Source organism: Perca fluviatilis, chromosome 8 (genome assembly GCF_010015445.1).
Source record: "Perca fluviatilis chromosome 8, GENO_Pfluv_1.0, whole genome shotgun sequence".
Lineage (NCBI taxonomy): Eukaryota > Metazoa > Chordata > Actinopteri > Perciformes > Percidae > Perca > Perca fluviatilis.
Window position 1 is genome coordinate 18,916,799 of NC_053119.1, and position 27,951 is coordinate 18,944,749.

General features: G+C 39.9%; 1 protein-coding gene across 1 annotated transcript; it reads right to left on the reverse strand.

Moving 5' to 3' along the window:
* Positions 1-11: 11 nt before the first annotated feature.
* On the reverse strand, positions 12-27,951 carry LOC120563794 (mucin-2-like). The gene is made up of 48 exons (XM_039808202.1): positions 27,842-27,951; positions 27,577-27,615; positions 27,228-27,489; positions 27,024-27,138; positions 26,669-26,759; positions 26,244-26,594; positions 26,010-26,135; positions 25,208-25,325; positions 24,990-25,128; positions 24,770-24,874; positions 24,573-24,642; positions 24,321-24,458; positions 24,064-24,228; positions 23,886-23,980; positions 23,631-23,757; positions 23,281-23,536; positions 22,531-22,580; positions 22,319-22,419; positions 22,068-22,219; positions 21,818-21,956; positions 21,633-21,740; positions 21,360-21,539; positions 21,036-21,275; positions 20,772-20,928; positions 20,428-20,556; positions 20,077-20,227; positions 19,106-19,149; positions 17,652-18,981; positions 15,275-17,619; positions 9,570-13,388; positions 8,749-8,921; positions 6,989-7,160; positions 6,608-6,852; positions 6,325-6,508; positions 5,946-6,141; positions 5,670-5,848; positions 5,507-5,576; positions 4,502-4,641; positions 4,383-4,414; positions 4,125-4,293; positions 3,366-3,470; positions 3,208-3,248; positions 2,849-2,971; positions 2,146-2,247; positions 1,905-2,033; positions 1,348-1,387; positions 910-1,033; positions 12-750 (listed from the first exon to the last, which is right to left on the reverse strand). The coding sequence occupies exons 1-48, from the start codon at positions 27,918-27,920 to the stop codon at positions 579-581; spliced, it is 13,617 nt and encodes a 4,538-aa protein (XP_039664136.1). The 5' UTR covers positions 27,921-27,951; the 3' UTR covers positions 12-578.

The following is a 27,951-nucleotide window of genomic DNA, read 5'->3' on the forward strand; positions in this document are numbered from 1 at the left end:
AACACATGATCTTCAGCAAGAATGAGAGTTTTAATGACACTGAAGACATTCAGATTTAAAACATCAGATGATGGACAAAGATAGTTTGGACATTCTTTACACTCTTTTCATTATATATTCAATGGGTTGTAAGATCATTTATGTTGATGGTGCTGTTAGAAATAATGAAAAACCATTTAAAATCAATCCATGTTTTAAATCTTTCACACTTTACCACAAATATAATCCCATTCCCCAAAAGACAATGACAATGTACTGTAATATCTAAAGCCATTCATGTGTCTTTTATCTCTCAAGTCATTTACAGTAAAAGTAAGAAAAAGACCCTCTAAGACTAAAAACACCACATTGTTTAGTTTTCAAAAAGATCAACCTCTTCAAAAGCTAAAAGAGACACCAGGACACCACATCTCTGCTGTTTAAAAGGTTTAACTTATTCACCCTTATTTGGCGATGCTGAATCATAAGGAGTGTGTGTGTCTTCACATATTGAGTCTTGACTCTAATAGTTTTTGGAGAGGAGTTGTTTAAGTTTAATAAAGTATATTAGTTAGATTTCCCTTTAATTAACTTTAGTTTTAAATGTTGTCTTTACATTCAGCGACTTGGCAACCACACTTGTCAACTGAAATGTAGGAGTGCTGCATCGTGCTGCCATCAGCGCAGGTCATCTTCACATTCTTCTCACTGGTGGTCATTTCTTGACAGCATGAGCACGAATGCATCAAACGGTTGTTTTCTGCAGAGTACCTGTAAATAGAGACAGTTTCCAACAGGATCAGTGTCAGCAAACAAACATTTATCTTAAAACTTCACATGAAAACAGGTGGTTTTGGCATGATTGAGTAAGTAGTTTGTACTGTATATCCTGCTGTATATCCTGTATAGGTGCTTTTTTATGAATCTCACATTGATGAGGACGTGCCACAGGATCCTGCACAGGCTGTGATTTCCACTGGCACAACTGACTTGCAGTTCTTTGTCTGCAGATAGGTGGTGTTCCTGGTCATTTGACAGTTCGTAAGAGGAGTACCTGTAAATGACACGTAAACATCTTTTTCATCTTGCTGCAAAAACACACATTACCATTTCAGTGGCACAGTGAAATAAGGCATCTAATATGAGGAGTTTTAGCCTCTGTTTTTATGCAAAAACAGCATTAAAGGTTTTAATTGACCACAGATGTTTGCCCATTAATGAATCCAGAAGATATCAACATAATAATCAATAATGAAAATATTCATAAGTAATACAATTTTCTTTTACCACTGTCGACGCAACGTACGAGTAACAGAGGATGGGAGTAAAATTTGGTAATTTGAATTGATTTTACTAACTCATACTTACAAGTTTTGCAACAACCGTTGATGTCACTTTGTTCAGTTCCCTGTAATACAGACAATATGGATCATAAAATATGCAGATTGACAACAGATGAAAAGTCATTAGTATTACTGCTGTTTTTTTGCACAAGACAATATGAAGCAAAAACCTCTTCACTATATATTTGTGCATTTCAGCACATTTGGTGTATTTATTTACCTCTCTCATATTAACCATATACATTACCTCATAGTAATTATCATTTCAGCCCATTTGCAGATACATTTATTTATATTTGGCTTACAGTGTCTTTTTATCTTCTATAAAATGTCAGCACATCTAAAACCTAAAAGTTCTTTTGGAATAATTTAGCCTGTATTAAAAGTCTAATATCAGAAAGGTAAATGCTCTTTGTGCATTTTACACATATCATTAGCAGAAATAGCAAAACGTAACCCATTTCTACAGTTTGTTGCAAAGTACACTGTAAAATAGTGCAGCATCAGTTCAGAGTTATTAACAAAGATTACAGCTCCTCGAAATAAGAAATGATACTCGTTTCAGGACTGGATTATACTCACAGGAACGCAGTTCTCTGGATCAAATGCAGGACATGTTGTTTGTTTTTTAGAGGTTATGAACTCATTCTTCACCTTTTGGCAATCATACTTGGTACAGTTGTCATTTGGTGGTGACCAAGACTCAGAAGGCTGTCAGAGGTGTAGAAGAGGTCACTTAGTCAACATAAACAATTCTGACTGATACCACAATTTTAAGTTACAGACTCTGATTCTCAAGGTGTTTCCATTATACTCTACTTACCTTAATAATTATCGGAGAAGTGAAGCCTGGGACCTCCATAACACAGCTTGTTTTTTTACATGATCCACAACATTGTCCAGGTGTGTTTTCATACACATAGCCCTATTTGAAAAAACCCACATATCAACCTCAGTAGTTTTTACAGAATATTTCCCTCCCTGAGGATAGTTTCATCCAAATTACAAAAAGAGACATTTTTTTTGTACTTACCCAAAGAGGTATCTAGCTGTTTAAATGTGCAATGGTTTAAGATATCCATCTCTGAGATTCCTGCTGCCACTCAAATCTAAATGCAGTTTAGATTGTGGTGCTCTGAACACTAACATCTTTTGTTGAAAAGATTCAACAGCAACATCTGGATCTAAAGTATAGACCGTCAACAATTTCTTGAGTAGAAACACCACAAACACAAATTATCTTCACCTTAATTTATTCAGATAGCAGCAGAAATCTCACAGACGGATGTCTCAAACCTGAGCAAATAAACCAAAACCGCATTCCCAAAATTGACATCTTTAAATCTATCATCATGTGCACATAAATAACAAAGTTTATGCATCAGCAACTGTTAAGCAGTACAATTCTTGTAAAATTCTGAAAGTATAGGATATGAGTGAGTGACCCTATATTTAGCATGTGCTGTCACGTTAAACATTTTTGTATATTATAAAACAATGCTCCTAATAGTTTCATGCAAACATACCTCTGAACACAGTGTGGAACACGGCTTCACATGACATGTAATAGTGTTCAACTTGCTGTTAGGATCCTGACTTTCAGTACAGCGGCATGATTCACATGGGTTTTTGGAGAAATCCATACCGGGCTGTAAACAATACAATGTAAAGTCTAAGCCATATTTTAAATAAAGGCCAGCAAAACAAAAGTCACTTTGGTCTGATGACAGGGTGAAAATACAGAACAATGGGGAGCTATATTTACTTAAAATACTATTCTTAAGATTATGTATAGTATATTTAATTTGAAGATTTCAGAGTTATTGTAAAACACAAACAAAAATATTCTTAATAGAGCACATTTAAAAAATATATTATTCCTTACCTGGTACTCAGTATTATTGAAGACACAGACGCCTTTAGGTACTAGATAACATTTTTTTAACAAAGATGATTACAATAAAGGGTTAGTTTAATTTAGTTTAAAGTCGTTCACACAATAACACTGTGTAAATGGAACTGAAACCTATATGGAAAGCTTACCACAGCGGTAAGATGGACAGCAAGTGTCATTTGACATGTTGATTTTTAATTCAAATCCCAGTTGGCACTTCTGTGTCGTCAATGAACAGCGGCTCATTTTGCATTCTGTTGGTTGAAAGGTAAGACGTTTCAAGGGTTGGTGAGTATAACATAGAATGAAACCAAGATGACTAAAAATGGTCAGTTACAGGGTTAGTTAAATTATTACAGGTACTCCTGTAAAATAGGCAAATACTTGTTACATACACTTACTTACAGCTTAAAATATTAATGGCTCTCTTAATTGAATGAACACAATTTCCACCGATTGATTCACTGACTCAAAGCAGCAGACACAGAAACACCTGTCAGTATAATGCAATACAGTTCAACAGCACCACAAACTACATCCTCCCAAATGATCATAAAGTTGAAACAACACCTCTCTAGAACAGTTGCAACAAAAACGGAACACATTTAGCCTAATGAATGTATTCAGGATTTATTGCAGGACTGCTGTATTAGACTGCATCAATTTTAGCAAAGGGAACCTAATAAACTGGCAACTGGGTGTATTTTCTCTGTTTTTAGACAGCTAATACATAGAAAAGGATCATAGAACTTTTTTTCATAAGCTAAGTAGTACTCTCTATGGAGAGAAAACTGATATTTGTGTGTAAAATCAGTTGAGTTCACAGGAGTGTATATCTTTTTTGTTTAAAGATCCAATATAAAACATAATGTGAGCAGATGTGTAAGTGTGTGTACTTTATCACTCACCACAGGTCAGTCTCTCACAGCAGTCCACTGTGTGGGCCACCAACACCTCTCCTTCCTCAGTACAGGTTATTGGTTCTTGAGTGGGACATATGAGAGGCTCACACCGAACACTCAGCGCGTTCTTATCACAAGCACACTGCTTACAGCCACTCTGCCAAGTCTCACCAAGCTGTTTGAGAGACGGAAAAGAGTTAATGTCGTAACAGCAATGAACACTGTGTTAATAATGATAATTAGTCATGTATTGTAGCTACTTACCTGTTTAGGTTGGCCATCAGGTCCAGTGCAACCTAAAACAATAAAAACAATCAGTTTACCTCAACATTAATTCATTCACAAAGAATTAGAATTTTCTTCAAAACAGAAAATGCTCTTACAGACGGAGACACAAAGGTCAGAATTTGAACTGAACAGAGTCAGCCCCTCTGGGCAGAAACATCCCTCCATGAAGCCAGTACAAGCTTGGTTCTGGTTTCCATTTTTTCCCTGGCATTTTCGTGCATACTCTTCATTGTATCTAAATATAAAGACAATTTATGGTGAAAAACAGACATAATTATTTCATTTTTATAATTAAATTAACATTTCTTTTTTTAAATTAAAAATTAAAATGATCAGTATAATGCAGTGCAAACACCAAGTATTGGCTAGCGGTATGGCTCTAGAGATAGCAGTGTTGGTGTGTTGGTCCACAACTTTGGTTCAGACTGGAGTATTTTAACAGCTATTTGATTGATTGCCATCAAAGTTTGAAAAGACATTCATGGTCCTCACAGGATGAATCCTAATAAATTTGATGATCCATTGACATTCCCTCTAGCGCCTCCAAGCTGTTTCCATTTGTGGTTTTAAGTCTCTCAAAACTACTGTGTGGATTGCAGTGCCATTTGGTACAGACATTGATTCCGCCTTAGGATCAATTATATTGATCTTGGTAATCCCTTTACTTTTCATCTAATGCCATCGTCAAATCAAAATTTGAATGTGTCCAATACTTTGGTTTATGACTAAATTGCATTGTCATTGTGTGTATGCTGGTGTTTACATTTGGTTCAGCCTAATAACAGACTCTAAGAGTCACTAGCTTGGCTATAGACTCCAGTCTTGTTAAATGACAAGCTGCAGGGGCACCTGGGTAGCTCACGTGGTTGAGCATGAACCCCATGTACAGAGGCTCAGTCATTACTGCAACAGCCACAGCTTCGATTCTGACCTGCGGCCCTTTGCTGTATGTCATTCCCCCTCTCTCTCCATTTTCCTGTCTTAAGCTATCCTGTCCTTTTTTGGCCTAAAATGCCCCAAAAAACATCTTCAAAAAGAAAACATTATTAGCTGTTGACATTATTTGATTCATAATATTGATTATAGAATTGAGCAATTACCTTGCATTGCAAGTTTGTACAACAGTTGGTCCACAAGCCTTGTAGATCTTGTTTTTTGGACATGTATATTCTACAACAAGAGAAAGGGGATTTAAATATCAAAATGATAAAAAAAAAACAGGTCAAAATAACGTTAGCTTTCTAGTAAAACAAACCCTCCTACCACACAGTCCGTTTGTAGCATTCCTCCAGGGTATGCAGACAGATGCTTCAGCACACATCTTGGAGTACGCCTCCATACTGAAACAACCGAAGTTGGGTTTGTCCTCGTGGCAAACATCAAATTTACAGGCCTCATAAAATGGTAGTGGTGAGAGTACTTTGTGGCATTGCTCAAACACCCTTAATGTACAAATAAAAAGAAAGTAGGCTGTTAATCATAGTGATACGCCAGAATTAATTGACGTATTGCGTTCATATTTATTCTGTAACTTCTTACTTGCTGATCAGAATTTCACAAATGTCAGGTTTGCATGGTATTGGTGTAGGTTTTGGTGTTGGGATTGGTTTTGGAGGCTTATCACAATATGGCTTGTTCTTATCTGGTACAGACCAATTTCCCATCTCTGAGCATGTAGGATTAATCTGTCCATTTGGTAATCTGCAGTCATTTTTCCTGTTATTGTCACAGGTACCTTGTGAAAGTAAATATTAACATGACAGATATGACAACCCATGTGGGACCACATTTGGTACATCCATTGGCACTTTCATATTTAATCTAGCACTGTTTATATATTTTCATCTATGAACATAACAAGCAACCTCATTTGCTGTTCAACATGTTTAGTCTAACATAAATTTGATTATCATCTTACCACACTGTCCCTCTGTGTTGTTGTGGAAAAGGGCAAACGGCAAGTCAACGCTGAACAATAGCCCTTTAAACATCACAACTGCATTAATTGCCGGGATTCTCAAGAGCAGCTCAATTGCTGTACTTGTTATGATGAAGTCATCGTTAAGGTAGGTTGGGACTACCTGCTTGCCGTTGACATATACCTACATGATTGCAACGTTGGATAGGTGAAACAAATCATCATTATCACTGCATATAATTTAAATAAATTCAAGTAAAGAGAAGGTTTGTAAATAATTTACCTTGTTCAAGGTCTTTGGGATTCTGTCCTGTGTAAGAATAACTTCATAGTTTTTGTAATACACAATCAAGGATTTAGCACAGGTCACAGTTCCAGAGGCATCACAGTTTTCGTTGTTGATAAGAATCTTAAAATTGTATTGAGGAATGATCTCTTTCACGAGGAAATATGTGCAGTTTTTCTGCATGCTGTAATACTGGCCATCAAATGTCACATAATGAGGATCTCCCCAGCCATAACAAACACCTGCAAATATCAGATGAAGACTACATTAGTTGTTACATCACAGAAAAACTGTATATATTGTAGTTTTTTTGTAGTGTAGCAGTTTTAGGACATTGCTTGAATGTGACATTTAAAAAAGACTTTCATTTGAACTTACAAGTGCATTCATAGTGGAAACAGCAGCCTCCTTCATCATAAACCCTGACTGGTTGGAGCCCATTTTCACATACAGTCTCGGTCACTGGTTTACATAGCACATGTTCTGTCATTACCCTTCCATTGTCGCATGTATCTCTGCTGCAGTTATTTAAACTCCATGACTCACCATGCTGTAAAGGACAAAGTAGTACTTTTAGCATCTAATACCATGAAATAAATATTATGTTTAAGCCCCGCAGGTGCACACATGCACACCATATACATCTCTAATTTATGTTATCCATGAAACAAGAAAATAAATTTACATCGATCAATGCTAATGAAATACAATATATGTACAGTTGTTTACATCAATCCCTCACATTTTTTAATTTCATTAATAATTGTCATGTTGGAATTATTTGTGGATGTCCTTTAGTCCTATTACTCTACCTGTAAATTATTTTACTTATAGATCTTTTTTTTTTAATTATTTTTTGTGCATTTTTGGTCTTTATCCGAAAGAACAGGTAAAGACAGGAAAGGAATGGCAATGGAGGAATAACATGCAATAAAGGGCAGGTGGTCGGACTCGAACCCTGGGTTGCTGTGGTAGAGATTGAGCCTTAGTACATGGGGTGCACGCTTAAACAGGTAAGCTATCAAGGGACCCCAGCTATTTGTTTTGTTTATAATATCTTGTTCTGTTAGTTTGTCTGGTTTTGAATGTTGTGAGTTGGTCTTATGGTGTTTGAACATGTTTTTATGTTGTCTGTTACTGTAGTGTGTTATTAGATCCCAGGAAGAATAACCTCGGTTTTGATTAAAGTGCTCATATTATGCTCATTTAAGTTTCATAATTGTATTTAGAGGTTGTACCAGAATAGGTTTATGTGGTTTCATTTTCAAAAAACACCATATTTTTCACCCTGTGTGTTGAGCTCTCTGTTTTAGCTACAGAGTGAGGCATCTCACTTCTATTCCATCTTTGTTGGGAGTCGCACATGCAAAGTACCTAGGTAAGCACTGCTAGCTAGTCAGTTGCAGAGTATTAGGGCATGCCACACTAGCAGCTAGGCGAGCATTATAACGTGTGTTACAAAGTGATGCACATTTGTCACAGAAGTAAAGGCTGGACTACAATAGACCTGTTTGGAGCAGTTTGTGAACAGTGTTTTCTCTGGAAGATTGTAAGTCCCTTTGGGATGGACTTTGGGCTTTTTCACTTTGTAAACCTATAACGTCAACAAAAAGATATATAAAACAATAAAGGAAAGGGAAAAAACCAAAAAGCATAATATGAGCACTTTAAGCTAATGGGAACCCTAATAAATTAAATTTTGACCATTGTTCCAATATCCTACAACTACTGGGAGAAGAAACAGTCTCTTATGATATAAGAGACTGTAGACCTTTTCCACGGAAGAACTATGCTGTGAAAACCAACAAGCATCTATTATAATATAGAGGTATTTTAAACGAATCAGCAATTGCATGTTGAATTAATCGATAGTAACTGCTGTTGCACTTATCTGTTGATATTTTCATTAACAACTCAAAAGACCAATGAGAGTAAGCATACTAGGAATTAAATGTTCCTTCCTTTTATCAGGGAATAATAGACCTGTTTTCAGGCTTTCTCAGAGTAGAGACCTTGGAAACAAAGAAAGTTAAGATAAAAACCTATACAGTTTGAATAATTTTGGGGTTAGTACATAATGACAGAATTTTTTATTTTACAATGATCTGTTTCTTGTTTCTATAACTAAATTTAAATACCTTTCTAGGTGGATTAAGATATAAACAGGGTTGTTTTGTTAAGGTGGTGGTTTGAGGAGTTGGTGGAGTAGTAGAGTGACATGGTCTTGCAAGCTTCTCCACATTGCATGTCAAATTGCAATATGCAGTGAAACACCAGCCTTCTCCATCAGTCTTATTGTACATGAATCTACCTATATGAGAAAAAAAAACAAGGCAGTTACGTAAAAATGACTAATGATGTGAGAAACACAAGTGACAGTGCCATGGTTACAGTTGTCTTTATAATGCAACTTTTGTGAATACAAGTCTAAGCTTAATAGACACTTAAATGTAAAGTATATGTAATGATCTATGATCAGATCTGAATTTAATCTAAAATATCATAAGAAGTTTTTGAATAAACGTGGTTCTAAATGCTACATTTATAGGCAATAGATGACAGTAGGAACGTGGTCGTTACTGAACTTTCTAGTTGTGGTCACTTATTCTTCCACTGTGCAGGCACCATGAATGACCAGGTGACCACTACTGCATGGACAAAGATGAAAAAGGTTTTTCCTGAACAGAATGAAGCCAGTTGTTTTGTTGGAACATATGGACATAAATTTGACCACATCTTGGTTTGAGTTTTGTCCATGATTTAAAAGGAATGCAGGCCAAATCAGAATGTGGATTATGATAATAGACAGGTTTGACCTCAAAGCCCAAACAGCTTATAGCGTAGGCTGCCTGTTGTGATCAGATGTGCCAGGTTACATTGTAAGGAAAGGTGTAACCATGACGAAAATGTTTATAATGATAATATGAACAACAATTGATGGCAATAGCTGAATGCTTACCAGGAGAAAAAAGTTGATCCATGTACTTGCAGAAACATGAGGTTGTTCTGCCTGGTGTTGAAGACTGAGGAGTTGAAGGTGTTACAGTTGGAGTTTCAGTGGTTATCGTGGGTTTTTCTGTGGTATGTTTTTCTGTGACAGATGTTGTGGTAGGTTCTCCTGTGACGATTGTTGTGGTAGGTTCTCCTGTGGCTGTTGTGGTAGGTTTTTCTCTGACTGTTGTTGTAGGTTCTCCTGTGATGGTTGTTGTGGGAGGTTGTTCTGTGGCTGTTGTGGGAGGTTTTTCTGTGACGGATGTTGTTGTGGTAGGTTTTTCAGTGGCTGTTGTGTTAGGTTTTTCTGTGACAATTGTTGTGGTAGGTATTTCTGTGGCTGTTGTTGTGGTAGGTTCTCCTGTGATGGTTGTTGTGGGAGGTTTTTCTGTGACGGATGTTGTTGTGGGAGGTTTTTCTGTGACGATTGTTGTGGTAGGTATTTCTGTGGCTGTTGTTGTGGTAGGTTCTCCTGTAATGGTTGTTGTGGGAGGTTCTCCTGTGGCTGTTGTGGTAGGTTTTTCTGTGACGGATGTTGTTGTGGGAGGTTGTTCTGTGGCTGTTGTTGTGTTAGGTTTTTCTGTGACGATTGTTGTGGCAGGTTCTCCTGTGGCTGTTGTGGTAGGTTTTTCTGTGGCCATTGTTGTGGTAGGTTCTCCTGTGATGGTTGTTGTGGGAGGTTTTTCTGTGGCTGTTGTTGTGGTAGGTTCTCCTGTGATGGTTGTTGTGGGAGGTTTTTCTGTGACAGTTGTTGTTGTGGTAGGTCTTTCAGTGACTGTTGTGGTAGGTTCTCCTGTGATGGTTGTTGTGGGAGGTTTTTCTGTGGCTGTTGTTGTGAGAGGTTGTTCTGTAGCTGTTGTTGTGGTAGGTTCTCCTGTGGCTGTTGTGGTAGTTTTTTCTGTGACAGATGTTGTTGTGGTAGGTTTTTCTGTGACAGATGTTGTTGTGGCAGTTTCTCCTGTGGCTGTTGTGGTAGGTTTTTCTGTGGCTGTTGTTGTGGTAGGTTCTCCTGTGGCTGTTGTGGTAGGTTTTTCTGTGACGGATGTTGTTGTGGGAGGTTGTTGTGTGGCTGTTGTTGTGTTAGGTTTTTCTGTGACGATTGTTGTGGCAGGTTCTCCTGTGGCTGTTGTGGTAGGTTTTTCTGTGGCCGTTGTTGTAGTAGGTTGTCCTGTGATGGTTGTTGTGGGAGGTTGTTCTGTGGATGTTGTTGTGGTATGTTCTCCTGTGGCTGTTGTGGTAGGTTTTTCTGTGACGGATGTTGTTGTGATAGGTTTTTCTGTGACGATTGTTGTGGTAGGTATTTCTGTGGCTGTTGTCGTGGTATGTTTTTCTATGACGGATGTTGTTGTGGTAGGTTTTTCTGTTGCTGTTGTTGTGGTAGGTTCTCCTGTGATGGTTGTTGTGGGAGGTTTTTCTGTGGCTGTTGTTGTGGTAGGTTCTCCTGTGATGGTTGTTGTGGGAGGTTTTTCTGTGACAGTTGTTGTGGTAGGTCTTTCAGTGACTGTTGTGGTAGGTTCTCCTGTGATGGTTGTTGTGGGAGGTTTTTCTGTGGCTGTTGTTGTGAGAGGTTGTTCTGTAGCTGTTGTTGTGGTAGGTTCTCCTGTGGCTGTTGTGGTAGTTTTTTCTGTGACAGATGTTGTTGTGGTAGGTTTTTCTGTGACAGATGTTGTTGTGGCAGTTTCTCCTGTGGCTGTTGTGGTAGGTTTTTCTGTGGCTGTTGTTGTGGTAGGTTCTCCTGTGGCTGTTGTGGTGGGTTTTTCTGTGACGGATGTTGTTGTGGGAGGTTGTTGTGTGGCTGTTGTTGTTGTGTTAGGTTTTTCTGTAGCGATTGTTGTGGCAGGTTCTCCTGTGGCTGTTGTGGTAGGTTTTTCTGTGGCCGTTGTTGTGGTAGGTTGTCCTGTGATGGTTGTTGTGGGAGGTTGTTCTGTGGATGTTGTTGTGGTATGTTCTCCTGTGGCTGTTGTGGTAGGTTTTTCTGTGACGGATGTTGTTGTGATAGGTTTTTCTGTGACGATTGTTGTGGTAGGTATTTCTGTGGCTGTTGTCGTGGTATGTTTTTCTATGACGGATGTTGTTGTGGTAGGTTTTTCTGTTGCTGTTGTTGTGGTAGGTTCTCCTGTGATGGTTGTTGTGGGAGGTTGTTCTGTGGCTGTTGTTGTAGTAGGTTCTCCTGTGGCTGTTGTGGTAGGTGTTTCTGTGACAGATGTTGTTGTGGTAGATTTTTCAGTGACTGTTGTGCTCAGTTTTTCTGTGGCTGTTGTTGTGGGAGGTTTTTCTGTGGCTGTTGTGGTCTGTTTTTCGGTGACAGATGTGGTAGGTTTTTCAGTGACTGTTGTTGTGCTCGGTTTTTCTGTGGCTGTTGTTGTGGGAGGTTGTTCTGTGGCTGTTGTGGTATGTTTTTCGTGTTGTCTTGTTGATATTGATGTTGTAACCTCTGGATATGTTACTACTACATGGGTTGTTGTGGTAGGTTTTTCTGTGGCTGTTGTGGTAGATTTCTCTGTGGCTTTTGTGGTAGGTTCTCCTGTGACTTTTGTTTTGGTAGATATTTCTGTCGTTGCTGAGGTGGTTGAGCTACACATGCAACATTTCACTCGTATTTCATAGTCATAACAAATAGGAGGTATTTGGTCTTTGTTATGACAGATCAGTCCATTTTTTGAGTTGCATGTTACTTTTTGATCAAGGTCGTTCAAAGATATATCCTTGTATTGTGTTGCTCTACATTCTATTTCCAGAGTTTTTCTGCAAAAACTCAGATCTATATCAGTAATTTCTTCAATGGATTCATAGTCTCCATCATCTTCAACATGAGGGTAATGATTGTTTTTCCAATCTGACCACTTACAATTGCAATCAGTCGGTATTGGATTAGATGTTTCTGTGAATGTTGTTGTGGTAGGTTTTTCTTTGATGGATGTTGTTGGAGGTTGTTCTGTGGCTGTAGTGGTATGTTTTTCTGTGACGGATGTTGTTGGAGGTTGTTCTGTGGCTGTTGTGGTAGGGTTTTCTGTGACTGTTGTGGTAGGTTCTCCTGTGAGGGTTGTTGTGGGAGGTTGTTCTGTGGCTGTTGTGGTAAGTTTTTCTGTGACGGATGTTGTTGTGATAGGTTTTTCTGTGACGATTGTTGTGGTAGGTATTTCTGTGGCTGTTGTTGTAGTAGGTTTTTCTGTGACGGATGTGGTTGTGGTAGGTTTTTCTGTGACTGTTGTGGTAGATTCTCCTGCGATGGTTGTTGTGGGAGGTTGTTCTGTGGCTGCTGTTGTGGTAGGTTCTCCTGTGGCTGTTGTGGTAGGTTTTTCTGTGACGGATGTTGTTGTGGGAGGTTGTTCTGTAGCTGTTGTTGTGTTAGGTTTCTCTGTGAAGATTGTTGTGGTATGTTCTCCTGTGGCTGTTGTGGTAGGTTTTTCTGTGACAAATGTTGTTGTGGTAGGTTTTTCAGTGGCTGTTGTTGTGGTAGGTTTTTCTGTGACTGTTGTTGTGGTAGGTTCTCCTGTGGCTGTTGTGGTAGTTTTTTCTGTGACAGATGTTGTTGTGGTAGGTTTTTCTGTGACAGATGTTGTTGTGGCAGTTTCTCCTGTGGCTGTTGTGGTAGGTTTTTCTGTGGCTGTTGTTTTGGTAGGTTCTCCTGTGGCTGTTGTGGTAGGTTTTTCTGTGACGGATGTTGTTGTGGGAGGTTGTTGTGTGGCTGTTGTTGTGTTAGGTTTTTCTGTGACGATTGTTGTGGCAGGTTCTCCTGTGGCTGTTGTGGTAGGTTTTTCTGTGGCCGTTGTTGTGGTAGGTTGTCCTGTGATGGTTGTTGTGGGAGGTTGTTCTGTGGCTGTTGTTGTGGTAGGTTCTCCTGTGGCTGTTGTGGTAGGTTTTTCTGTGATGGATGTTGTTGTGATAGGTTTTTCTCCTGTGATGGTTGTTGTGGGAGGTTGTTCTGTGGCTGTTGTTGTAGTAGGTTCTCCTGTGGCTGTTGTGGTAGGTGTTTCTGTGACAGATGTTGTTGTGGTAGATTTTTCAGTGACAGTTGTTGTGCTCAGTTTTTCTGTGGCTGTTGTTGTGGGAGGTTTTTCTGTGGCTGTTGTGGTCTGTTTTTCGGTGACAGATGTGGTAGGTTTTTCAGTGACTGTTGTGCTCGGTTTTTCTGTGGCTGTTGTTGTGCTCGGTTTTTCTGTGGCTGTTGTGGTGTGTTTTTCGGTGACAGATGTGGTAGGTTTTTCAGTGACTGTTGTTGTGCTCGGTTTTTCTGTGGCTGTTGTTGTGGGAGGTTGTTCTGTGGCTGTTGTGGTATGTTTTTCGTGTTGTCTTGTTGATATTGATGTTGTAACCTCTGGATATGTTACTACTACATGGGTTGTTGTGGTAGGTTTTTCTGTGGCTGTTGTGGTAGATTTCTCTGTGGCTTTTGTGGTAGGTTCTCCTGTGACTTTTGTTTTGGTAGATATTTCTGTCGTTGCTGAGGTGGTTGAGCTACACATGCAACATTTCACTCGTATTTCATAGTCATAACAAATAGGAGGTATTTGGTCTTTGTTATGACAGATCAGTCCATTTTTTGAGTTGCATGTTACTTTTTGATCAAGGTCGTTCAAAGATATATCCTTGTATTGTGTTGCTCTACATTCTATTTCCAGAGTTTTTCTGCAAAAACTCAGATCTATATCAGTAATTTCTTCAATGGATTCATAGTCTCCATCATCTTCAAAATGAGGGTAATGATTGTTTTTCCAATCTGACCACTTACAATTGCAATCAGTCGGTATTGGATTAGATGTTTCTGTGAATGTTGTTGTGGTATGTTTTTCTGTGATGGATGTTGTTGGAGGTTGTTCTGTGGCTGTTGTGGTAGGGTTTTCTGTGACTGTTGTGGTAGGTTTTTCTGTGACGGATGTTGTTGTGATAGGTTTTTCTGTGACGATTGTTGTGGTATGTTCTCCTGTGGCTGTTGTGGTAGGTTTTTCTGCGACAAATGTTGTTGTGGTAGGTTTTTCAGTGGCTGTTGTTGTGGTAGGTTTTTCTGTGACAGATGTTGTAATGGTAGGTTTTTCTGTGACTGTTGTTGTGGTAGGTTCTCCTGTGATGGTTGTTGTGGGAGGTTGTTCTGTGGCTGTTGTTGTGGTAGGTTCTCCTGTGGCTGTTGTGGTAGGTTTTTCTGTGACGGATGTTGTTGTGGGAGGTTGTTCTGTGGCTGTTGTTGTGTTAGGTTTTTCTGTGACGATTGTTGTGGCAGGTTCTCCTGTGGCTGTTGTGGTAGGTTTTTCTGTGACGGATGTTGTTGTGGGAGGTTGTTCTGTGGCTGTTGTTGTGTTAGGTTTTTCTGTGACGATTGTTGTGGCAGGTTCTCCTGTGGCTGTTGTGGTAGGTTTTTCTGTGGCCACTGTTGTGATAGGTTCTCCTGTGATGGTTGTTGTGGGAGGTTTTTCTGTGGGGGTTGGGGGGGAAAGGGTGGGGGGGGGGGGGGGGGGGGGGGGGTGGGGGGGGGGGGGGGGGGGGGGGGGGGGGGGTGGGGGGGGGGGGGGGGGGGGGGGGGGGGGGGGGGGGGGGGGGGGGGGGGGGGGGGGGGGGGGGGGTGGGGGGGGGGGGGGGGGGTGGGGGGGGGGGGGGGGGGGGGGGGGGGGGGGGGTGGGGGGGGGGTGGTGGGGGGGGGGGGGGGGGGGGGGGGGGGGGGGGGGTGGTAGTGTTGTCCTGTGATGGCTGTTATGGTAGGTTTTTCTGTGACAGATGTTGTTGTGGTAGGTCTTTCAGTGACTGTTGTGGTAGGTTCTCCTGTGATGGTTGTTGTGGGAGGTTTTTCTGTGGCTGTTGTTGTGAGAGGTTGTTCTGTAGCTGTTGTTGTGGTAGGTTCTCCTGTGGCTATTGTGGTAGTTTTTTCTGTGACAGATGTTGTTGTGGTAGGTGTTTCTGTGACAGATGTTGTTGTGGCAGTTTCTCCTGTGGCTGTTGTGGTAGTTTTTTCTGTGACAGATGTTGTTGTGGTAGGTGTTTCTGTGACAGATGTTGTTGTGGCAGTTTCTCCTGTGGCTGTTGTGGTAGGTTTTTCTGTGGCTGTTGTTGTGGTAGGTTGTCCTGTGGCTGTTGTGGTAGGTTTTTCTGTGGCGGATGTTGTTGTGGGAGGTTGTTGTGTGGCTGTTGTTGTGTTAGGTTTTTCTGTGACGATTGTTGTGGCAGGTTCTCCTGTGGCTGTTGTGATAGTTTTTTCTGTGGCCGTTGTTGTGGTAGGTTGTCCTGTGATGGTTGTTGTGGGAGGTTTTTCTGTGGCTGTTGTTGTGGAAGGTTCTCCTGTGATGGTTGTTATGGGAGGTTTTTCTGTGGCTGTTGTTGTGAGAGGTTGTTCTGTAGCTGTTGTTGTGATAGGTTCTCCTGTGGCTGTTGTGGTAGTTTTTTCTGTGACAGATGTTGTTGTGGTAGGTTTTTCTGTGACAGATGTTGTTGTGGCAGGTTCCCCTGTGGCTGTTGTGGTAGCTTTTTCTGTGACAGATGTTGTGGTAGGTTTTTCAGTGACTGTTGTTGTGGTAGGTTCTCCTGTGATGGTTGTTGTGGGAGGTTTTTCTGTGGCTGTTGTTGTGGGAGGTTGTTCTGTAGCTGTTGTTGTGCGAGGTTCTCCTGTGGCTGTTGTGGTAGGTTTTTCTGTGACAGATGTTGTTGTGGTAGGTTTTTTAGTGGCCGTTGTTGTCGTAGGTTTTTCAGTGACTTTTGTTGTGGTAGGTTCTCCTGTGATGGTTGTTGTGGCAAGTTCTCCTGTGGCTGTTGTGGTAGATTGTTCTGTGGCTGTTGTTGTGGTAGGTTCTCCTGTGGCTGTTGTGGTAGTTTTTTCTGTGACAGATGTTGTTGTGGCAGGTTTTTCTGTGGTGATGATTGTTGTGGTAGGTTCTCCTGTGATGGTTGTTGTGGTAGGGTTTTCTGTGACAGATGTTGTTGTGGTAGGTTTTTCTGTGGCTGTTGTTGTGGTAGGTTCTCCTGTGATGGTTGTTGTGGGAGGTTGTTCTGTGGCTGTTGTTGTGGGAGGTTGTTCTGTAGCTGTTGTTGTGCGAGGTTCTCCTGTGGCTGTTGTGGTAGGTTTTTCTGTGACAGATGTTGTTGTGGTAGGTTTTTTAGTGGCCGTTGTTGTCGTAGGTTTTTCAGTGACTTTTGTTGTGGTAGGTTCTCCTGTGATGGTTGTTGTGGCAAGTTCTCCTGTGGCTGTTGTGGTAGATTGTTCTGTGGCTGTTGTTGTGGTAGGTTCTCCTGTGATGGTTGTTGTGGGAGGTTCTGTAGCTGTTGTTGTGGTAGGTTCTCCTGTGGCTGTTGTGGTAGGTTTTTCTGTGACAGATGTTGTTCGAGGTTGTTCTGTAGGTGTTGTTGTAGTAGGTTCTCCTGTGGCTGTTGTGGTAGTTTTTTCTGTGACAGATGTTGTTGTGGCAGGTTTTTCTGTGGTGATGATTGTTGTGGTAGGTTCTCCTGTGATGGTTGTTGTGGGAGGTTTTTCTGTGGCTGTTGTCGTGGTATGTTTTTCTGTGACAGATGTTGTTGTGGCAGGTTCTCCTGTGGCTGTTGTGGTAGGTTCTCCTGTGATGGTTGTTGTGGGAGGTTCTGTAGCTGTTGTTGTGGTAGGTTCTCCTGTGGCTTTTGTGGTAGTTTTTTCTGTGACAGATGTTGTTGTGGTAGGTTTTTCAGAGGCCGTTGTTGTCATAGGTTTTTCAGTGACTGTTGTTGTGGTAGGTTCTCCTGTGATGGTTGTTGTGGGAGGTTTTTCTGTGGCTGTTGTGGTCTGTTTTTCGGTGACAGATGTGGTAGGTTTTTCAGTGACTGTTGTTGTGCTCGGTTTTTCTGTGGCTGTTGTTGTGGGAGGTTGTTCTGTGGCTGTTGTGGTATGTTTTTCGTGTTGTCTTGTTGATATTGATGTTGTAACCTCTGGATATGTTACTACTACATGGGTTGTTGTGGTAGGTTTTTCTGTGGCTGTTGTGGTAGATTTCTCTGTGGCTTTTGTGGTAGGTTCTCCTGTGACTTTTGTTTTGGTAGATATTTCTGTCGTTGCTGAGGTGGTTGAGCTACACTGCAACATTTCACTCAGAATTCATAGTCATAACAAATAGGAGGTATTTGGTCTTTGTTATGACAGATCAGTCCATTTTTTGAGTTGCATGTTACTTTTTGATCAAGGTCGTTCAAAGATATATCCTTGTATTGTGTTGCTCTACATTCTATTTCCAGAGTTTTTCTGCAAAAACTCAGATCTATATCAGTAATTTCTTCAATGGATTCATAGTCTCCATCATCTTCAACATGAGGGTAATGATTGTTTTTCCAATCTGACCACTTACAATTGCAATCAGTCGGTATTGGATTAGATGTTTCTGTGAATGTTGTTGTGGTAGGTTTTTCTGTGATGGATGTTGTTGGAGGTTGTTCTGTGGCTGTTGTGGTATGTTTTTCTGTGACGGATGTTGTTGGAGGTTGTTCTGTGGCTTTTGTGGTAGGGTTTTCTGTGACTGTTGTGGTAGGTTCTCCTGTGATGGTTGTTGTGGGAGTTTGTTCTGTGGCTGTTGTTGTGGTAGGTTCTCCTGTGGCTGTTGTGGTAGGTTTTTCTGTGACGGATGTTGTTGTGATAGGTTTTTCTGTGACGATTGTTGTGGTAGGTATTTCTGTGGCTGTTGTCGTAGGTGTTTCTGTGGCTGTTGTCGTGGTAGGTTCACTTGTGATGGTTGTTGTTGGAGGATGTTTTGTGGTTGTTGTTGTGTTAGGTTTTTCTGTGACGTTTGTTGTGGTATGTTTTTCTGTGGCTGTTGTTGTGGTAGGTTCTCCTGTGACTGTTGTTGTGTTAGGTTTTTCTGTGACTGTTGTGGTAGATTCTCCTGTGACTGTTGTGGTAGGTTTTTCTGTGGCTTTTGTTGTGGTAGGTCTTTCTGTGACAAATCTTGTTGTGGTAGGTTTTTCTGTGACTGTTGTGGTAGATTCTCCTGTGACTGTTGTGGTAGGTTTTTCTGTGGCTTTTGTTGTGGTAGGTCTTTCTGTGACAAATCTTGTTGTGGTAGGTTTTTCTGTGACTGTTGTTGTGGTAGGTTCTCCTCTGTTGGTTGTTGTGGGAGGTCGTTCTGTGGCTGTTGTTGTGTTAGGTTCTTCTGTGACGATTGTTGTGGTAGGTGTTTGTGTGGCTGTTGTTGTGGTAGGATTTTCTGTAGCTGTTGTAGTAGGTTTTTCTGTCACTGTTGTGGTAAAAACTGCTGTGGTAAAAACAAAGACTGTTGTTGTTGTTGGTGCCTGGGTGGATGTAGTTCGACAAGTCTCCATGATTCTGGTAATATTTCCATTTTCCCCACAAACAGCTCTGATACAGTTTCCATCTCCATCACCTGTGTCATAGACTGTATCTCCATACTTGTAAATCTTTCCTTTATATAAACAGGTGCAAGCTGCAAAATGAATAATTATATAAGAATTATATAGATCTTTATTGTTTCAATAGATTCTTACTGTTGTTTTTTCATTTAATCTGTATGTAATGATTAATAACAGAAATGGTCATAGCCTGCTTACCTTGGACGTCATAGCTGCACTTAACCTTTGTTGAAGAACAATAACTAAAGGCAAATGAAAGAATAAAAGTTTAAACAATGCATGAACGTATAGTGTACTATGTTGGTGTTGGGCATGTCGTGGAACGCAGCATCACACCAGCTAACTTGTATTTTCCTTGGGGCAAGGGTGTAACTGGGAGTCCTCCGCCAAAACAATGTTTTCTATTTGAATCCCATTTCCTGCATATTCAATATATAGGGACTATGATGATAACAAATCCAGAAAATAATTAGTGCTAAACTATACATACATAGAGGATGTCTCACTTTCTTTATTGTAACAAAAGACGGATTTAGATGACACCGTGAAGTAGGATCATGGGAGTTGTTGCCTTCAGCTGACGTGACTCAGGCGGAAATAAAGTTCACTGCATTACTGTGTTGCAAAATGGCAAACAATTAATGAAAAAAATGTGCTTTGGGGCAGAAATCAGTATCAGTATCACTGTTACTGAGTATAATTGTGTCACATTGTATGATACACTATAACTCTCTAAGGTATCATCTTGTGTTTCCCTGGAAGTTAAAGGGGTTAAAGGTTACGATGCCATTGACAGGCAACGGAAAGTAACAAACCTTTACCTTAAATAAAATTGGAGTTTATTCTGGGTTTGAACACTGTTGGACACATTTGGGATAATGTCAGTACAACTCTAGGCATGTCTGGCCACAAATTTACCCAAAATGCAGTCTGCACACCTCTGACACACTGGGGATGCCACACTTAACAGATCTGTGCTGCTATGTAATATATCTATATATAGGATAGTTTTTCGGGAATAAAATAGTTTTCACTTTATAATATACCTAAACCACGTGATTGTATGATAGTATAATTATTCCATTATGCCAGCTTTTGTAAAAACAGTATAAAGGTTATTATTAACTCTTGCACCAACTGAAGCATTAATAAGATGGAAAGTGACCTACCACTTTTGACAATTTTCCCTTGGAGGCATGACCACACCTTCTTCATAATGCTTCCCTTCGTTATCATAGCAGCCACATTCCTCCAGTGACACACACTTCATGGTATCTTCTTCCAAATAAGAGCGTTCAGATGGGCAACTTGGATAGCAGCCTTAAAAAGTTAAATGTTACAGTAAATTGTAGAACTAGCACAGGTACAGACAGAAAGCTAAATGTGCGTAGTAAAAGTGAATGAAAATTCAATAACACAACAGTAAGCACAATGGGCTTTACTAGAAAACATCCTGCATGGTCAACTCTCCAATTCTAACCTTTAAAATACATACACTGTTACTTTAATTTCATTGGTACCTTCTAATGCTGGAATGTGATTGTAGCATACTCCTGAGGGATTCCGGCATGTCTTCATGCATTTTTTTCCACAAGGCTCATAGTGCCATTCACACTTTCCATCAGGGTTGTAAAAATCACAGAACAGAGCTAATAATACAAGAGAAAAGAATATTGACAATATACAAGACCAGATCACTTAATCATGTATAAAATCTTGATAGTAAAATGCAAGTCAGACTTTATTTTTAAAGTCTATAAGTTATGACAAATGACAAAAGGGGATGTTGACAGATGGTGATCACGATCATACACTGTATTTTTCTGTTTATCTCCTCACAGAAAAAAACAAATAACACACTCACGACAAATTGTGGGAGTTCTCCATTTCACACAAGCTCCGGCCTCATTACAGGCTGCTGCGTAGGCTGCTACAGCTGAGCAGAAACACTCACAATCTCCTCCTGTGTTGCAGGAACATGTGTCTGTCACACAGGCATCATAATAGTTTTTTGGATCCACCTTTTTGAAGGAAACCATTGTTAATGTAAGTAGAGGCTTAATCATATTATGCAAGCTAATTATACAGAAAGTCATTGAGAGACAATGAGATGGTTTTGTTTACTTACCTTTGAGTGGCAACCAGCAAATACTTTGCTGTTAATAATGCTGCAGTGTTTTAATGCCCATGCCTGCCTGTGTGAGTACAGCATGCAGGGATTTTTTAGTGTGTTTGCATTAGGGCAGGTAGGTGACACTTTCCAGCTGTTTCCAAACTCAAGGGCTTCAACCACAACTTCTTTGTTTCTGGTGGTAAAATCGTTCTTGATGTTTCCATCATAATTCCCACATAGACCACAGACTTTCCCCTGGGATATAATGAGATCTAGTTAATTTATAAAATGTCAACCTTGTCAACATGTATCTGAACACTTGTATATCTCCTCACCCACCTTGAATGTGGACTTGAGTTGGATCATGAGTGTTGTCTTCTTATTCCAAATGAGAACAAGACCATTCTTTGCCTCAATGACGAGATATATGCCCATAGTGTGGACTTGATATGGTATGTCCACCCCTTTGCTTTGTTTGATAACTCTGACATTTTCCTCTGAAAGAACAATTTCATGGTTCTGAAAGAAACAAAACATGCTCATTTGTAAAACTGCAATGTTATTTTCAGTATTTTAAAAATAATTGTAAGGGCATATAATAGTGTTATGTACCCCTAAGTAGAGTTTGATAGCAGTCGAGCAAATGCTTTCAGTTGTTCCACATGGGATGCTCTCAGTCAGGACTCTAAAGGTGCCATTCATATCGTCCCCGCAGTAATCCTGCAAGATATTGATGTCAGTACTACAAGACTGACTTTTGATAAATCACGAAGACTAAATAAAAGTCTGTGCAATACCTTAGCAAAGACATAGCCACAGTCTCCATTAAAGGAGAATTTCTTATCATCAAAAGTGATGTAATGCCCTTCTCCATATATGGTACAGGTTCCATCACACTCACGAAGTGTACAATCCCATTTTCTCCTTTTGCAAGTGCTATGATTTAAAAAGATGTGATGGCAAGTTATATATAAACAATAAAAAAAACACACACAACTGTGAAATGACAGAGCACTGCCTTGGTGTGGAAATAATGAAATGGCTCACCAGGTATTGCAGTCCACAGTGACAGTCTGTCCAGAGTTATAGTTTTCTCCATTATATGTGCAGGGACAGTTCTCCTCTGTAATACAGCCTCCTTTACCATCAGCTAGCAGGCCAGCAGGACATACACAGCCTGACATACACTGTCTACTGACCTACAGTATACAGTGAAAAAGCAATGTATTTAACATGTTGCTTTAGTATACATGTGTAGAATATTCAACAACAGTCATGAAACAGTGTCTCAATCTTACACATTCTGTGTCCAGGGTCTGGCAGCTTTTTTGGCACTCGGATCCCATGTCACCTGGCTTTGCGCTTGAGCAGTTGAAAAAAACCATTGGCTCGGTACATGCTGATGACAATTATAGTGTGTTAATAAGGAAACCACTGTATGCTTTGTGTTACTCATACTGTGTTTTGCTATATAAGGAATACTATGATGTGCTAAGTGCTTTGTACCTACATTCACTTATTTGGCTTCCTGTACATCTTAGTTCTCCACTATGACAGGAGCTGAAATGCATAGAAAGACACGCAAGTTTAATTCTCGCTAGTTTTTGCTGTTTGCAGGGGAGCTGATGATTATTTTAGCACATACTGAGCGAAAAGCAGTGTACAGTACACGTGACTGGTCTCTGGTCTATCCCACATACACACAGATAACCACATTCACATGGGTAGTTGAGTGATTCCAATTCACTGAATACTGTTTTTGGATTAAGGGATTAAACCAAAGCCTTGAGAGGAAACCCATGCAGACATTCCAAAACTAAACAAAGTGCAAATGCACTTTGCCATTAAGCTGTTAAATTGTGGAGCACGCTAGCTTCCATCTCTGCAATTAGCAGTGGAGACACTCAAGAGACCGCTATGATGGCAAACTACTTTTGGAAAACCGCACTTCAAAAATAAAAATAAAACACTGTGCTGAATAAATTCCGCTTAAAAGTTGACCCACAGTTGAGATCCACTAATCTAGAATAATTTTGTTCAGTTAAAAAAAAATGCTCTAGGTGAGCCTTGATGGCCCGGATATTAAGCATCGACCATAAACCACAATATTCCCAGTTCACATCCTGCTGGAGACTGTTGCTCATGTCATTCTCTCTCACTCTTCTTGCTATTGTCAGGTGACTAATAAAAGCATAAGCAAAAATAATTATTAGAAAATATTGTTCTGCTTTAATTTTACTGGAAGTATTGAAATCCTCACCAGGTTTGTCCATGGACGCTGATGACCTGCCCGGGGCGTACCACTGTGTCTCCCACATGGCAGGAGCATTGTGAGGCAGACACACACTCACCCTCCTCATTCAGGTAAGTTCCTTCAGCACAGCCGCAGCCATCAAGCGGGGTAAATTCAACCGCACATGTTAAGTCTGACTGACTAAGAGAGCGGCAGGTGCGACCACAGCTTGTCATTTGGTAGCCATACACAAAAGTAGAAGGGCAGCCAGTCGTGTATTTCTCTTTTGAAATGAAACAGGTTTCATTGGTGTTTAAATATTATAAACAAACATAGACTTTATTTATTTCACATTCAATAGTTTGGATTTAACTTACTGCATATAGTGTTTCTCCATCCATTAAATAAGACACCTTCAGCAGCACATGCATGGACATAGGAATATATGGCAGCACACATGCACTCCTCACTGTTATCACAGGCACAGGTGTCATAAATACAAGACTGTGGAGAGAAGCAGCAACCAGCTAAATTAATAATTGAAATGTTAAATTGTTAAATAAGTGAAATAACACAAATACATGTACACATACTGTACATTAGAATGCATTCAAAAATAAATCACTGCTTACATCTTGATAGCGTTTTGGGTTTATTACAGAATGGCACAATGCAAACATCCCTTTTGGGTCCGACAGCAAGGCGCACCAATGTTTGGCATATTTCTCTACAAAAACAGATAAACATGTTTATTGGTAAAATATTGTGAAGATTGATATTAAAATGTGGAGTACAATGTCTGTGACCTACCATTGTCTATGCTCAAAAGGCAGGGGTCCCCTAGTATGTTTGTCACATCGGAGCAGCTTGTCCTGGTCTTCCATGTGTTGACAAATGTCCCAGCCGTTCCCTCAGTTAATCCATTTGTGGTTCTGAAGTCATCAGCTTGCACATCATTAAAATCTCCACAAATACCTGAATAAAGATATTGATACTTAATACTTTATAAAATACCCACTGCAAAAGGTGAATATTTTACACTTTAATCAAAAGAAGTAAACACACACCTGTGAGTTGTCCCTTATTGGAAACACTGGCTTTGATGTAGATCTGCATAATGGGTGAAAGCTGAATCTCGAGATCAAGCCCATAGTTGGTGTGGATTACAATAAAGAATGTCGATGGTTTGAAGATCATAATGTCATCTGCAGGGGAGGAAAACATTTTCACAGTAAATAAAGAGACTTTTAAAGAGAATTTCAGCAAACTAAAGAAATTGTGATTTCATTGTAGAATGAAAAACAACAACAACCACTCACCCATGAACAGAGGCAGCTGAGTGGTCAGTTTGTTATACGAAACATGTCCGCTGGCTTCTACTACAATCATCTGCAGTAGGAAAAAATGAGAATATTCTCAAAATCTAAACCTTTCAAACAGATATTAAATGAAGAAAATCATATAAATAAAATGTTTTACTTTATTAGGAGAGAACCATAATATATTGTAATTGTACCATGTATTTAGGCAGTAGTAGGGTGACTGCAGTCAGGCAAGTTGATTTATCTGATCTTTTACATGTGGCCAGGTCACCAAGGACACTGAAAGTCCCATTTGTTTCCTAAAGTCAAGAAGATTAAAAATGCATATAAAATACAAACTGTTTGCTTAGTTGCAAGTATTGTAATTTTGTCTGTAAATTAAATAAATAATTGATTTAAGTTTGAATGCCTTACCTTGGAGAGAACATAAGAGCAGTCTCCATGGAAAGTATAAGTTTTACCATCATAGGTGGAGATGTGGGAGCCACCCAGCACAGAGCAGACACCAGGACAGTCCATATCTTTGCAACGCCACTGACCCTGGGTACAGGTGCTGTCAACAAAGTTCAGTCAGTTCAGCTGGACAGATCATTGCTTTTATTAACATTATATTGAAAATAGGGAGTTATTACCAGTGTCGACATGCCCTTGAGTATGATTCCCCTGGCTTGTACGGCTTGCCATGGTGTAAGCAGGAGCACGAGTCAACAGCAACACACCCACTTTGTGTAATGTCGTCAAAGACAGTCCCTTGGGAGAAACACAATGACATGATTAGTCTGGTCTGTAAAGTAAACTGCTATTAACATGCAAACCCCATTAATAATGTGTGTGAATTAATTAAAAGAACATACACAATATATTTTTATAATTTTAACATATGTTAAAATTATAAATGTATGTATTATAAATGAATGTCAAAAATAACAACATTTCTTACTAGACACAATCTTCAGTATCTCCACATATCTCCACATATCTCCATCCAAAATCAAAACCAAGCTGCATTAAATCCAAGCACCTCATTTAGATGTTATTGTCAATGGCCTGACAACTTTCATCATTAAGTTGCAGTACATTAGGCTACACAATTATATACATGCACCTAGCTGATCACAGCCAAAGCTACATCCAATGTAGCATTTCAGCTAGAATAGTGTTGAGAGGACAAGGACAAATGTAATGAATGTGATAACCTCACTTTATTAACATGACGCAATTGATTAAGTATTTGTAGGCCTATACATACCAAAACACAGGTGCTAGCCGGACAGTAAATCTATAACTTCTGTTGTTACCATAACTCTTAAGTCAAGAGCACAAATGAAGTAATTGGAGAGCATGAATTAATCAAATGTGTGACTGAAATAAACCCTTTGACATCTGCTGGACTACAAACCTCATCTGTGCTGGTTTAAAAATCAGGAAATTTACCATTTGGACAGAAACATCCATCTACGCAGTGATCCTCGCACACATGGCTTCTCTTTTGGTTGCTGCAGGTGTCAGTACAAGGACTACTGCATTCCTTATGCTCCATGTTGAAAGGGCATGTTTTTGCTATTTAACACACAAAAAGTACAACTTAGAAACAGTGATTCTGACATACAGTAAAATAAAATCAAAGCGTACACTCAAACATATACATGTTTTGATTGTAGTTCTTACCACACAGTTGTGCTGTTTGCCATTGCTGTGGTTTCCCGCCTGCATGAGCGCACTGACGAGAGTACTCCGAAATGGTTGAACACAAGCATGAAGTATTGTTTTTACAGCGGCACAAGTCCTTCACACAGGCGCCGATGAAGGAGTCAGTAGCAACCAGGTTTTGACAGCTGAGCAATGCAGGTCCTGACAGCAGGTTCGTGCAGAGGTTTTTGTGTGGGTCAGCAAATCCATTTCCTCTTACTTCACTTGCACAGGTCTGTGTGGCTGGTGAGGAGATTTCTTCACACTCTTCAGTTGGACCATTGACCTTCCAGGCCTCCCCATATTCAAGAGTAGCAGACTTTCCTGTTTCTAGAGGTAAAATGGTTTTAGTAAATGTGAAGACTGATTTTGTGCAGATTGTTTTTAGCTTTATTATTATTTACCTGTTTTGATGAACTCATCATAAACCTGTATTCCGTTGAAGTCACCACACAGGCCACATGTCTGATTCTTGAATTTTGCATCCAGCTCAACCTTAAAACCAGGGGTAAATGAATGATGTGCAGAAATGAAGAAATCTCTTAACTACAGTTAACGTTATGCAATTGCTTACCTTTGATTTAACATGGATTAATCTTTATGTTATCTAAATTCTCTAATCTATTTAGTAAAACTAAATATAGTGTACAGTATATATTTTCAGGGCTCAGTGTCTTTGTTTATCTGTAAGTTATCAAAATAATAATACAAATCAATATGAGATAGTATTTATGGACAGCACATAATGAATAGACATACCCAGAGGGCGTCTTTTTCATTCCACATGACGACCAAACCCAGCTTTGCCTCGATTTTGACATAGGAGATGGTTCTTTCAATTGAAATGCCAACCTGGCTGAATGGGATAGTGACTCTAGAGGGGGGCAAAAAAACAACATCAGCCATCACTGCAACCAGTACATCAGCTGGTAATGAAAAGTCCCATTATTAAAACAGACTCACAGTTTATCATTGACTTTGATGGAAGTGTTGGCTAATTCCACAATGGCCCCCTCCAGTTTCATGGTGACCTTCTCAATGGTGGTGACCCCATTCATCTCCTGCCGTTTTAACTGAATATTGAAACTGTCATAGCTTCCCTTACACTGGGATGCAAGGAGGTAGTTGCAAGTGGAGGGAAGCTGGAAGAAATCACTATCAAAAGTCCTGAAATGATAGTTACCCCATGTACTGCAGAGCTGGTTGTTGTGAGTGAGTCTCATTTCTAGTTTGTGGAGAGAAAAAAACATTAATTACACTTTAATTCTCCACAATTTTTGGTTTGGTATATTTTATTTTTGAATTTTTTTACCTGTAATTACTGGCATTTTGGTCACCATCTGAACTGTAACTGAAAAAAGAAAAACACATATCAATAATGTCAGCTATAAGCAGACTTTATATTTGTATTATGAACTATGTGCATGAAAAAACAACACCATTCATCCAACACTTTAGGTAGAATTTATCAAATTTTATTCCCAGGATAGGGTCCTTCATACTCAATAGAGAGCACCAGACAATAAGGTTGGATTTGATAGATCCAGCTCTCTTTGTGTGCCAATGAGTGTACATACCAGTGCTGGCTGCAGATAGTGGAAGGTAGAGAGTGAGCCATGGTATCACCCATTCAAGTAGCATCCTGGCTGTTCTCATGATCCTTGAGTAGTCCCTGTCCTGACAGGGA

Coding starts and splice junctions, on each gene's coding strand:
- LOC120563794 (XM_039808202.1), bottom strand. CDS start 27,920: ATGAGAACAGCCAGGATGCTACTTGAATGGGTGATACCATGGCTCACT. Junction 22,420..22,530: donor AGGAAGCCAAATAAGTGAAT/GTAGGTACAAAG, acceptor AATTGTCATCAG/CATGTACCGAGCCAATGGTT. Junction 19,150..20,076: donor AGGGAAAATTGTCAAAAGTG/GTAGGTCACTTT, acceptor ATTTGCCTTTAG/TTATTGTTCTTCAACAAAGG.